Source organism: Ornithodoros turicata, chromosome 7 (assembly GCF_037126465.1).
Source record: "Ornithodoros turicata isolate Travis chromosome 7, ASM3712646v1, whole genome shotgun sequence".
NCBI classification, from domain to species: Eukaryota; Metazoa; Arthropoda; class Arachnida; order Ixodida; family Argasidae; genus Ornithodoros; species Ornithodoros turicata.
The window spans coordinates 49,254,202-49,267,994 of NC_088207.1; the positions used below are offsets into that span (position 1 = coordinate 49,254,202).

The window sequence follows — 13,793 nt, forward strand, 5'->3', positions numbered from 1 at the left end:
GGAATCGTGCAGGTCAAAACAAACCTTCGAGTCATTTTTTTTTTCCTTTTCATCTTCACCTTGGATGTTTTCCTTTCTTTCTATAAAGGACAGGATGAGAAGCTGAGAACGTGAATTACGCTCCTCGCAACCTTCCATTACATCGCGCGTGTTGCTTAGCCTTGGAACGAGTGAAAGAAATCTGTTATCAAGCCTCTTTCATTCCTCGGGGAATTTGCTTCGCGAAGAACCGTGAGAGAAGCGTTGTTCTTTTCCCGTGCGTTACAGAAGTTACCCGTTGGGAGGAAATTATACATTTTGGCGCTTAATTGTGCGCTCCTAAAACGGAACTTCGCCGCACAACACGCTGAAGGTCAGCCATTACGCTGAATGATATCATTATCACTCGATCCTGATTTGTGGAAAACGCGGGGCGTACGCCTTCCGTTTACTAGGTGGTCCTTACGACTCCCGCTTACTAGGTGGTTCTTACGCCGAACGTTAACCAGGTGGTTCTTATATGCCGAACGTCCCGCTAAAGCGAGAAACCCTGCAGGAGGCGGGTCTTTTGCAAAGCGACCCCTCTAGCCCTTTGCTCTCCTCGACGAACTCACGCACCCTCTACACTTATTAAACAGAGCTTCACCGCATAGCACGCTCCTGGCCAACCATCATGCCGAGTGACGTATGGTTCGTTCAGCAAGTTCAGGATAATGATTGCCGATCCAAGGCCGTTGATGACACAGCGTTATTGTTGTCCCTGTCTCGAAACGAAAGATAACCTTTACATCCATATGTGTTATTTTCTCGCGTGAATGATTTGCATGTGTAAGTGCGCACGTCCTCGCCGTACGTGGAATATCTCAGCAGACGATCCTTCTGATTTGTGCCAAGGAGGGTGAAGCCATGAACGATGAACTGCAATGGAAACAGGCCTATCACTTCGTGCGCGAGAAGAGAAACTTGCAGTGTTATGGGGAAGACGTGCACGATCCCAAGGCCATGTGAGCAATCTGCCTGTTTTCAACGGTCATTCACCACTCATTAATATTCGTCTGCACGAGCCGGGTCAAGTTACACGCTCTGAGGATTCAGCACACTTCAACATCACGCTTCAACAACACGCTTCAACATCAACAACAGTTACACGTATGGACGATGAGTGACGAATTAAATTTGCCACTTGAAACTCGCCCCAGTTTTCAAAGTTACTCTGGGAATAACGTGAACTTACATCGATGCAGCCACTTTCTGGGTGTACTGCTTCACCACATAACGCTCCCCTAGCCAACCATCTACCCGAGTGACATCGTCCTCTCGATTTGTTGAAAACTGGAGGCGTACGCCTTTTCCTGACACTCATGTTGTCACAGAAAGGCGTACGCACCACGATTTCCACAAGTCGAGAGTGATAAAATGGTATTCTGTGCAATCGTTGCAACCATTGCACAGAATGATACATGTAACGTGTAATGCGGTGAAGTTCTGTTTCAGGAACTCTCTCTTTCCTCACCACTTTCTTTCCTTCGAGGAACTTGTGAGGGACACTGGTCCCCTTAACACTCTTTAGCGGAACATGGCTTATAGTATGTTGCGACGTTTATGCCTTTGTGCACGGGCACGATCTAACCATGAGGGCTTCCCGTCATACCAGGACGAGGATGTAATATTATTCGCACGTCCATCCATCAACCCACTTCATTTCACATTAAGTAATTTTCCACAAATTGAGTGGAAAATTTCCCCACTCGTCGTCAGGACATCTGTTGGTCGTTGTTCCTAAGCAAGTGGCCCTCTTGAGCAGCAGCACGCTCCCAGAGCCATATACAGACGCATTGGAAGATCTGCGATGTATACAGGGTTCGCTTCCATGCGGCCTGTCTTCCCTTGCTGTAAGATGCTAGAATTACACTCTCACTCACTTCTTTTGTTACACGTTTCTCTTTACTTTTATTCTTTTCTATTTTATGTTACTATTATTTACCGTTCTGGTCGACATCGTATACAGTCGAAATCGGAGAGACGAAATACGCTCCAAAGAGACGTTCAAGAAACGGTACCTGTACACACATCCTTGTGCAATAATGACTCATTTTACTTGTACCTTTCTCGTGCCACACAACCTTGAACTTTTCGGCGGATCAGAATCCCTCTTGTCTTCGTTTTAATGGCTCCCTACTGATTGCGTCACTCCATGTTCAAGGCTATGATTGCTTTATATTCGAAGAACGCTCTCGGACGTCCTGACTTGACAATGCATGAAACACTCCTTATAGGGTAGGCTATATGATTCTGTGATGGAAAATTCCCTTCAGTCGTAGCCTGTTGCAGCAACAAACACGGTACGATGGTTTTTCTTCAATGGCACTGAGAGGTGGGGTCCAGAAACTGAAACGGAACCACCAGGAAAGACTAAAGCCCGTGTTTGGAAAAACAAAAAATTAATTATTGGAACTCTTGTCTGATTTGGTTAATTTATCTGTTGTTGTTGTTGTTGTTGTTGTTGTTGTTGTTGACTTGGTGTTATTTTTGCGAGCTTGTCGGACACAACTGTGGTGAGAGTCGCATTTTCGTCACGCGATGCAAATCGGATGCAAGACCAGCGGATGCGTGTACGATGCGGATAGCAAAATTGTTGGGCGAAATACAAGGGAAGAACTAGGCGTGGGCGAGGACAGCTACAGAGAAGAAGTGGAGAAGAAGATGGTGGACGAGACAAGCGCTCACCTTCCACTGGTCTCAAATGGTGTGTTTCATTAGGGTTTCAACGCAATATTTCCTTGTGTAGTAAATTCTGCGGCAGCGAAGAAAATTAAGCTCTGTGCTTCGTGTCGTTCAAGTAAGCCCGTTGAAAGTGAGCGCTTAATTGTCACGTCTATCTTCTTCTCTCTATAGCTGTCCTTGTCTGCGCGCTTCTTCCCTTGTAAACTGACTGCACAATCGAGCCCAACAAAGTGTGTTACTGTTATGCGAAGGTTATTTGTAACGCATGCGGTGACGCGCAGATAGCACACGACAGGCCCGATGGACTTCCATAACGCTCATCTGTGTGTTCAGCACAGCACCATCACATAAGCGGACCATCGTTCGAGACCCACAAGGAAATCGTCTTAAAAGCGCATTGCTCTAAACGACCCCTTTCAGCTCGCCCTGTCGCTTCCTACAAGATATGGTCTGTCGTCGGCTGAAGAATGACTGAAAGGCTGAGGAAAGAATGGCTGACCGGAAAGATAAACTCTCAAAAGGACTCTCAACAACGTGATTCTGCAGACATGTAAATTGCCCGAGCGTTATAACGCAACTCCATTGTGGTTTTACTGTATACTCTCAATCAAAAGCATGGGGTCAAAGTGTCTATCTGCTGCAGACATCGAGCCTGTCGTCTGCAATGGAAACGTTTCCTTCTGCTTTGCCTCCTGCGGAGCCTATCGTTTCCGCTTCATCGCGTCTTATTGGAGGTCGACAGTGAAGTCACGATTTAGTGATTATCATTCGAGAATGTGTTTAGTAGGTGACGCCACAATCGGTGAGTTGGGATTTGGCTGCCTTTTATTTCATAAACGCCTGATTTCTACTCGGCCGTGGCAGACGTAGTACACGCTGTGTGGATGACCAGCGGATATCCTGCGGCCGCGCGTGCGAGCTTCAATGCACTCTTGAAAAGAGGGAGAAGTCATTAACCACGGTCGTGAATTTCTATAAAACGCGGTTTCGGTGAAGCGCTGAAGTGACACGGGGAGAGGAGAAAAGGCGGAAGTTAAGTTTAATTCGAAGGAAATGCCATAGTCGGCAGAATTTGAAATGGCTGCCCTGCAAATATGTTGCATTTCACGGATGCGTTATTGACCCCAACAACACGGAATGTCTTCTGGATGTTCAAATAATGTCCTAGCGGATACGTACCTCCGATCGATATCTGAGGGACATCCATCGAACGTGTGAATCCGTTACGACATTATTCGTACATCCAGAGGACATTCGTCCATCGGACGTATATTAATCCGTTAGGACATTATTCGTACATCCAGAGGACATTCGGTGTTGTCGGGGGAAGTTCGAGTGGGCGAGCTCTCTTTCTGAGACGCTCATAGAAACGAGACGTGCATGTAGTCCTCTGTAAGCATCCTGACGCATCCGCAAGACACCACACCTTGCCATTGTGTCGAACCACGTGTCCTTCAAAGAGACGCCGACTATAAAGTGACGAGGCTCATCTGCAAGGCAAGACCACCTCATCCTTGACCGGCTTCCTCGACGCTGCATAGTGTAGTGTCAACGGCGGTGACACTATACAGAAGGAAATATCTTTTTTTCCGGTGCCTCAGTATAAACATTTCCCGCGGAACAATAGACGCTTTCAGGGTTAACCGCAATGGACGAGCAATGGCTCGCTCTTGTTTTGTTTGGTCCTCCACTGGCCTGCATGTCAGAGTGACCCGAGTTAGGCTTGTCGCTCGTCTGGAACGGCTTCCGGGGTTTGTTCATTTTGCGGGTCATTCCCAAGTTTGTGTCATTATAAAACCAGCGCAGAAATTTGTTGACAAAAAAAAGTGGGCTGCCTTCGCGTACCACGCAGAACCTAGAACTTCGTTTATGGTACATAATGCGTATGGCTGTTGCGTATGTTGAGCCAGCACGCCTCCACAAGGAACTTCTCGCAAATGTTTCAGAAGAGGCAAAGATTGAAATACTTGTCGCCGCACAAAACGCTCTACCGGGAGAATGTCTTCGTGAAGACCACTGTCAACCCGAAACCTCTGCGCGACGTATTTTAGTCGGCCGCCGATAGATTTTTCCTTCGGTTACCTTTACTCATGAATGCTGTAAAAATTTCAGCACTACCAGCGTTTTGCGAAAAGCCATTCTGACAACCACAATAAACGATGGAAAAGTCACGATGACATGGGAAGCCATTCTGAACATCATGTCAGTCATGTCAAAAGCAGCGAATGATTATGTAAAACGCCCATAATACGCAATATTGAAGCCAAAATCCGAACCATCGCACTCTAACACGTCAGTGGTATATTATATGACGTCACCAACAAGTGAAGATGGGATAACGATGAAGTTGAGTGCACGGAGTTCGGTTCTGCTTCCCTTCCGAATAATGGACGTAATAACTATATGGCCCCCTGAAACAGGACACACGACACAGCGCTGCCAAATAAACCCGAGACAAGGAGTGCACACGACTCCGTACTCCTTGTCCAAATGTGTACTCCTGTTGTCTGTACTCCATGTTTCGGGCTTATTTCGCAGTCATGCGCCAGCTTGTCAGTACTATTTCGCTTATGTCGACCACTGAAAGAGAAGGTGTGTACACGGGCATATAGGTTGCCTATACGGAAGGTTTCCATTTCGAGGAGTAGGAAATAAGAAATACGCACCACTTATATGGACATAGAGGCTGCCTGGAAACTGCTGTGATATAGCCGTTACCTCAGTTACTTACTTCTTCTTGCTTACTTCTCCGGAAAAATTGCCCAAAATTTCCAGGCGAAAAAAAAAACAGAAAGGAAAAACGTTTTTTTTTTGAGCGATTCAAAATTTCCGGAAATTTTGCATCTCTAGGTATACCTCTCAGCAGCTTAGAAGCGCCATGTCAACTTGTGAACTCAAAAACAGAAAAAAGTCCAAAAAATTCAAAAGCTTATTGAGTCACTCAGGTCACTTTTGTAGAGGTCACAAGAGATGGGAACTCTTCAATTAATTTACTTACTTTATGAGTTCCTCTCCGGTTGTTTATAGACGACCTGCGCCTCTGCGTCATCGATTACGTAACGCCACCGCGCAAAGCATGCTGGTATAGGCAATATCAGCTTTATCAGCCAGCCGACGCGTTTTTCCCGCTTCTTGCCCACCACAGCAAAATATAACCTCGAACCGGTCTTCTTGTGACGTCACATGTTTGTAAACTGAAAGTCGTCTATACCGGCAACATTTTGTACAATTTGGCGCAACCAGAAAGAAAGGGAGAAAGAGTGTGATGGCTGTCACGTTGAAGCCCGCACGTCTTGCACCGTCATGGTGACTTTCTAGAGAGCATGCTGAAACGTGACATTTCGAGCACAAGTTTCTCTTTCTAAATTCGTCGTGCACGAACTGCACGTCACGGGAAAGCGAGCTTTGAGGCGACTGCGAAGGCAGCGTGTTTCGCGTCACTTTATAATAGAGCGCGTCACGTCGCTGACATTGCTTAAAGGGGCTCTGAAACAGTTTTCTTACTTTCGCCCCGTCAGAGAACAGAGACCCCCTGTGTCCACCTTGGACGGACTCTCAAAAATGTTTCACGAATGTATAACTGCATGGGCCCTAGAAGGAAAGGGGAGAATCGCATGAGACAAGGGCCTTCCTTTTTCCTTTCGTGGGTGTGCGTGTAAGGTTGTCTCCGCTGACACTAAAAATAGGATACTTTGTACACACTTAGTGTCAAGATCCGCACGAAGAGAGAGTTCGTTGTCCGAGGTTCTTAAAGTGCCACTACGGACTAAATCTCGTGTCTTTAGAACCCTACCAAAGTTATGTTACTGAAATCTTCTTGTCTCACTTTACATTCCTGCAAAATGTTTTGGCTCTACGTGACGCGAAAGCTAGAGAAATAGAACGTTAATTTTTATTTTTCGGAACTGGGACGTCATCTTAGGCTCCGACGGAACGCCCGGCTCTCATCTGGAAACGTTGTTGCCCTTCCTGTCTTCCGGGGGGCTCACTTTTTGCACTCCGTTAGCGGAGCCCCACGTGACATATCATCCGACCATTCCGTCCTTCGAGAAAACACAGAGGGGGAAGACATCTTTCCCATTTCCCCCTCTTTGGATCAGTGTCACGTGACCTTCCCCGGACGCCGGCGTCGTTGCTAGGAGACGAGTGCCCTCTCCAGAACATGACATCATTGCAGTGTGTGGGCTTATGATTACGTCACCCGCTCCTCATGTCATCGAAACTTGTGGAGGCTCAGCAGATCTTCAAAAACTGGCAGAAATGCACAGCGTTCGTAAACAGGATTGAAATTTCGCGTATAGAATCCTTGAGGCACCTTCTTTTCATGGGGCAAATAAAATAAACGCTATATTTTACTGAGGATACGTTCGTTGTTACACTGAGTGTATTTAACGGGATAGAGATTGTCTAGCTTGGATATAGTGGTCAATGCAGAATACAGTTCCCAATGTTCACGAAAGTCAATCGTCATAACTAAGATGCACTTCTCTTTCCTCGGCAGGTCCTGCGGGATGACGACGAAAGACACAGACCAGGACTAGCCAACCTCTGTTCCGCTTCATTCACACCACACACACAATGGACATCGACGAAGCAATCTACTGCACGTCCGAGATCATCAAGTACTCCCAGAAATCCGGCATAGATAAGATCACCACCAAATACGACACCGTGGGTTCACTCGCCAAGGATCTGGACGACACCGGCCGTTTGGGAGAGTACGAGGTAGACCAGGTGGAAGCGTGCTTCAAGAGCCACAAGACCTTCGTCTATGCGTGTCGCTGCCTCGCCAACCTCTACATGACGAACGTAGATTCTAGTGGACACCCCGACAAGTGGGACTTGGCCAGGACTGGTGTCCCCGTGCTGATCCTCGACAAAGGTGAGACAAGGGCCAGGACGAGACGTATGGTCCACATCGTACTCGCAGAACGGGGCACAGGGTTCGCCCTCTGGAAAGACATCATCGACAACCTGAGCAGCTACCAAAAGCCTGCTGTCACTTTTCACACGATGCACCTGTCGTCGGATCATCGAAGGATGGCTGGTCTCAGCTTTGACGTCGCTGACGCAGCGCAAGAGTTCTGGGACAAAGTGGAAGAACTGACGTCGGATCCGCTGAATATCAGCCTCTCCGTGCCGAAGAGCAACCAGAAGGGACTGAAGAAAAGGAAGAGCAAGGATGATAAGAGGAAATCATTGCCGAGGAAGAGCGATATCTCTTTACCGTGCTGCTTCCAGCATGTCACCAGCGTGGGGAGCTCGGACAAGGAGCGGTTCTATTCGCTGTCCATGTTGGGACCGGAGACTGAGATCGACTGAGTGGGTTTGTGCCAGCGTTACGTTGTGTGGCGGCAGTCGGGATTGCTTTTCTTTTAAAGTCGAGTCAACGAACGACAAGAGTGCTTTGTGGCCTTTGAAAGTGTCGCTTTTAGGAATATGTGTTGCCCAGGAGGACAACTCCTTCAGCAACGTCATGGAAGTGACACATGGCCAGTGAATGTGACGCTGCGATTAACTTTCTATTGCACAATTAAGTGGAAGCTGACGTTTGCAAAGCGAATACAAACTTGGTGTCAATGTGCATATACTTCGAGGTTGTTTTAGACTGATCCGCCGCGTCTATAGTATTGCCGAATCTGATTGGTCCTTGTGAGGAATGTTGCGTACATTTTGTTTTCTTTGTGTTTTAAAAGACTATAATCATCGGACATCAGCTCTGGGATTAGTAATAGTAGGAATTTCATTCACAAAAGGATCCATGAATGGTATACTATGTAGGGTACTTAACACGTGTAATGTTGAGCAGAATCACTCAAATTTTTATCAGCCGTTCATGATCAGAAGCGTTGTCATACAGTTTATCTTGCTGGCAGCTGCATGTGTAAATATATCTATGACGTGCCTTTTTTCCCACATGGAAGTGTGACGTGGTATCGCCGATTTTGTTTACCTGTACATTCTTGTATGTGCATAAATTTTATAGTACGTCCCTGCTGCTTTGACATTGAATGTTACTGACACACAATACTGCGCCCCATGGTTAGGTAAGGTGCATAGGGAATGCAATTATGAAGATGTTGGCTCCCATAACCAAGAGGTCGGCAACTCCAAACGAGAAGTAAGTATGCAGGTAAGTTCCTTTTAGAAGTAAGAAAAGAAGGTGTGTATGTTTCTGGCATGCAAGTCTGGTCATAACTGTGGTCTCGTGGAAGAAGACGCAAAGTCCATCAGATATTTCAGCAACTCGTGGGCATTAGCTCAGCCGGCTATATGGTCGAATGGACGATGGTCCAGAATACTGTGCCTTGAGGTTGAGGTTGTACCAGCTTTGCTGGTTGGCAACAGCTGGCAACACCACAATATGCGAGCTCATGAAAACGACAAAGTTAAACTAAAATAAAACAGATGTCTGTAACGACTTCGTCTGCTGTTGTTCTCTAATCCTTCCATAACTCGTCCGCTTCACCACCTGTTAAGCATAGAGCGCCGTGAGAAAGCATCAAAGTCCATTCACAATGTCTGGCGTCGGCTTTCAAGAGCATTCAACCACAAGAACATCGCAGAACCATGCGGCGGCCTTTCCCACACGGAGTGGATCCTAATAGTCTTGTCTACAGTACAAAGTACGGCTTCCGCCCTTTTGCAGACGTCGCGTACATCAAACAGTACGCCCTTGCTAACCTCGCCTGAACGGAATGGCGACGCCACACCCTGTTTAGTGGTACCAAGTTCTAACGACGGGTCTTTCTTCGGAGAAGTACACCGCCCCCGCCTATAGGAAAGGAATATGCGGGGAATTTGACGGCGCTCTGGGGCGGAGCCAGCCCTGCTTCTGAAAACATGACGAAAGTACCGTGACGCAAGATTCGCTTTCGAAAACATTCAGGGTGGTTCCGTTTGAAGTTACGCGAAGAAGGAGTGGTGCTAAATTTCGACCAGATAGTTGCAAGTGGAAGTGATGGGTTGACTTCAAAAGGGGGGTTGTCCCGTTCGGCGTGAGCAGTCTATCACTTCATGGTGGTGAAAGACGATCTGGGGACATCTATAGGGAATGGCAGAATGATGCCGATTTGTCTCGTTGAGTGTCCACGTATGTGAGCTCCAGAGACACACTTGTCCGCGCAGTTGCAGCACCCAGAATGTGTGTGCTGTAAAGTAAAAAAGAAGCCAAGAAGAAAAGCTACGAAAAGCTAATAGACCTCTACCCGAGAAACGTCATCATGACGTTGGTGGACAGACTGAAACCGGAACAAATCGGAAGGGGAGGGTTGGGTTCCACGAATGGGCATTTGTTCGCTGCCTCCTATTGAAAGAAAAGTACACTCTTAAAAAAAAAAGAGTGTACAGTAACTCCTTTTTGGGGGGAGTACACCCTTGCCATATATATCACTCCCTTTGGAGTGAACAATTACTCTCCAGTAGGGAGTTAAAGGGTCTCCTCACTCTCTGAAGGGAGTGAGGAAACTCCTTTTTGAGAGTAATTGTACTCTCCAGAAGGGAGTGATATATGTGCCAAGGAAAAGGAGTTAAAATACACCCCTTTTTTTAAGAGTGTAGGACCGAGGGTCGCGTCCCTTTCAGGGACCACGGTAATCCCCTCAAGACCGTGGCTTTCGGGTGCGACCTTGTTCGCCCCTATAGCTTCGAGCGTAGTTCAAGTCTACCAAATTGGTGGCGCTGTCGAACACTATGACGTCATTTGTTTACAAACAGGGAGAGGTCTATTGCACGAACTAACTGGCGTCAGAACGTTTTCGCAATGTAACTGAAAATCACATTCCATGGATCTGAACATTAATTTCTGCACTCCAAAGTATCTTCACGGAACAGTAGTCCTTTTGCAACATTACATTCATCCAGGGAGAGGTAGCAGAAACGGTATTTTATCGGAAAGATAGCAGGTATCTGTATCGGAAACCGAAACGGACATAGCACACTCAGAATACCTGAAACGGAAACGAAAATAATTTACGGTAATAATTCGTGTACTGGAAGACCCGAATTATTACAGTCCTTTACCGTATCATGGAGATAGATTAATGAAATGAAATTTAATGAAGTGAACTACAATTAACTGAAGAACTAAAACTAAAATGAAGTATCAAATTGGAGTATATGAAGCGTTCTTATACGCTTATGCAAGTTGCAAGCATCTTCATATAGCTGTTCAAATCCTGTACCCCTAAGGTCCTCAAAATAGACTTCAGAATATATACGAAGAGGTATTCATTTTTGTCACAATCTCAAAGCTAAAAAAAAAAATGAAGAGAGAGAGAGAGAGAAGGAAAACATAAACGGGTGGGTGCGGTACCGAAAACGGAAACGGAAACGTAATGGAAACAAAAACAACCATGGTGGTAGCCGAAACTGAAACAGAAACAAATATGTGCCAGTAACGAAGGCGGTAACCGAAACGAAAAACATTCCGTTACCTTTCCCTGCAGTTTCATGTTTTTCTGACGCACAAATATTTGACGCAACGTCATTGCCCAGTCGTATGCTTCCACATTTATGTCATGCTCGTCAAACGGTTTGAGCAAATCCCGTACTTGACACAAAGGTTCCTTCGCTTTCTTACACCACCATGGTTACACAGACATCCAGTGAAAAATATGTGCTGATGTGTTTCACAAGTAGTACTCGTGGAAGATACACATTGAAATGGTAAGTTTTCTCTCTCTCTCTCTCTTCCATTCACTCCTTTCTTTGGTCACTGAGGCAGGACCAGTACAGTGCAGTATACAGTTCTTGTGGACGGTGCGAAGCCAATTCAGAAGCGTGAAGAACGAATTGTACGAACCAATAAAAATATTTATTTACGTGTATTTTGTTCTTCACTGACGTTGCTTGCACTTTATATGTCCAGTAAGGCACTTTCATTACTTTGTCGGCGAACGATACCAAAGAGACCTGCACAGCACGTGACTTTCCTCAGGAGTACCGCTCTGCTCCAGGATATACGACATCAGTTTCTTTTTTTTTTTTTTCTAAATTTTGCTGTTTCATGGATGATGGTTTGTTCATTCGCCGCCTTGTTAAATATATGGCAAAATAGGCGTTGAAAAATGCATCTGGTTTATGAACATTGCAGCAATAAAGACTAGCTTCCCTATGCACGGGTTACCTTAGCTCTGTGGCTGTAAAAATACAACAGTAACAAGTAACTTTTCCTTGAGTTTGAGGAACACACAAGACGAAGAGGACAACACAAGACTTGTGTAGCTTGTAGTCTTGTGTCGCATAGGGCACATGGACTAACAGGTTTCAGCGCCGTGGGTAATTATCCAGTTATTATTCGTATTACGTGTTGCGTAATCGTATCTACCGCAGATACAGTAGCATGTACCTCTGGTAAGCTGGTATAAAGTGGTTGAATGTCGGAAGTGAAATGTTTCGCCGCTTTTTGATTGATTTCGGGGTCATAGTGGACAAAAGCCCTATCGGTTAGCGGATCATGGTCGTACAGTTTTCAGGACAAGGACAATCTCCTGTGCACGGTTCAACCCCTCCCTCAAGAACAGGTAGCAACCTGTCCTTCCATCATGAGTTGTACGCTGCTAAAGAGAGCAGATGCAGTCTGTGCATTGTTGCAAAATTAAACTCATCTCAAACTGAAGATTACGAGATAATGATGACTGCTTATACTGCATACATTTTAAAGCTACACTCTTAAAAATGAACTTCACCGCATAGCACGCTCCTAGCCAACCACCATCTCGAATGATATCGTTAGCTGCCCTGCCTTGTTGAAAACGGGAGGCGTACGCATTTTTTGTGACAATTATAAACAACATAAGTGTCACAAAAAAAGGCGTACGCCTCCCGTTTTCAACAAAGCAGGGCAGATAACGATATCATTCGAGATGGTGGTTGACTGGGAGCGTGCTATGCGGTGAAGTTCATTTTTCAGAGTGTATATAATGCCATTTGCGAGGGAGTGGCTGGTGCACTGCTAAATTACTCGATGAAAGTCCTGGTGCCTCAACAATGTTGCTGCTATCAGTGACTGCTTTTGAACGCTTTTGAGCTCTTGAAGAACACATCCTTGTACACGTGAAAGTTTGATGTAATGACGAGCCTCACAACGAGGACAGAAGTCCTACTGTGTCCTCCTTTCCTTAAAAAAAAAAAAATACTTTTCGTGCAAACAAGAAAAGAAAGTATAAAATGAGCGCGGGAGACAGATTGGTAGCCCGAACTCTTGCACGCGTATTCTTCGGATCCAGGGCTGTCGTCTGCCATCAACTGCCCCACTGCCCAAGGAAAAATTTGTCAGATTTTGTTCAGGTTAAATTAGTAAACCACAATTCGTTCGCGAAAGTTAATCTGTAAGAACGACCAGAAGCACCAGAAGGCAAACAAAGTGAATGAAAAGTGGTATGTATTCTTTGTTCATATCGTGCGTACATGATTGGTGTTTTCTTCTTTTTTTTTTTAATGTTACGTTAGTTACGTCTAGCACGGTGAATATGACGTTGCTATAGTAACAGAAGCGCCATTCCTGGAGGCTGAACAGAGCACCACACAGTTTGCCTCTCCGTCGGTGTTCACACTCTTAAAAATGAACTTCACCGCATAGCACGCTCCTAGCCAACCATCACCTTGAATGATATCGTTATCCGCCCTGATTTGCTGAAAACGGGAGGTGTGCGCCTTTTCTGTGACAATTATGAACAGCATAAGTGTCACAAAAAGGCGTACGCCTCCCGTTTTCAACAAATCAGGACAGATAACGGTACCATTCGAGATAATGGTTGGCTAGGAGCGTGCTATGCGGTGAAGTTCATTTTTAAGAGTGCACTTTGTGCTGGCAAGGGTAGAATTGATCATGACCCAAAACGTTTCCCTTTGCGGACAATGGCGACCTGGTTGAGGACACCAGCCCTCGCGCGGCTTATTCCACGGACGGACTAATATATGGAAGACCAGGTGATCACTGGTTGGTCTAGACCAGCATGACGTCACAGATGCCAAAGAAGATTGTGCGTAGGTACTGCCTTGTCATCTTTGCGACGTACATCAGTAACACATACAGGCTGACGAAGATCAAGCCGGCCGCCGCGCCTACGCAAATTGAGTAACGCGTG

General features: G+C 46.0%; 1 protein-coding gene across 4 annotated transcripts in view; it reads left to right on the forward strand.

Annotated features, from left to right (window-relative positions):
• The window catches only part of LOC135401389 (uncharacterized), a 51,368-nt gene extending 42,668 nt beyond the window's left edge, over positions 1–8,700 (forward strand). For all 4 annotated transcript variants that reach the window (XM_064633778.1, XM_064633780.1, XM_064633781.1 and 1 more), the window contains one exon: positions 7,205–8,700. In XM_064633778.1, coding sequence (XP_064489848.1) covers positions 7,282–8,025 — 744 coding nt within the window. In that variant the 5' untranslated portion in view covers positions 7,205–7,281 and the 3' untranslated portion in view covers positions 8,026–8,700. The remainder of the gene's footprint in view (positions 1–7,204) is intronic.
• Positions 8,701–13,793: the final 5,093 nt, after the last annotated feature.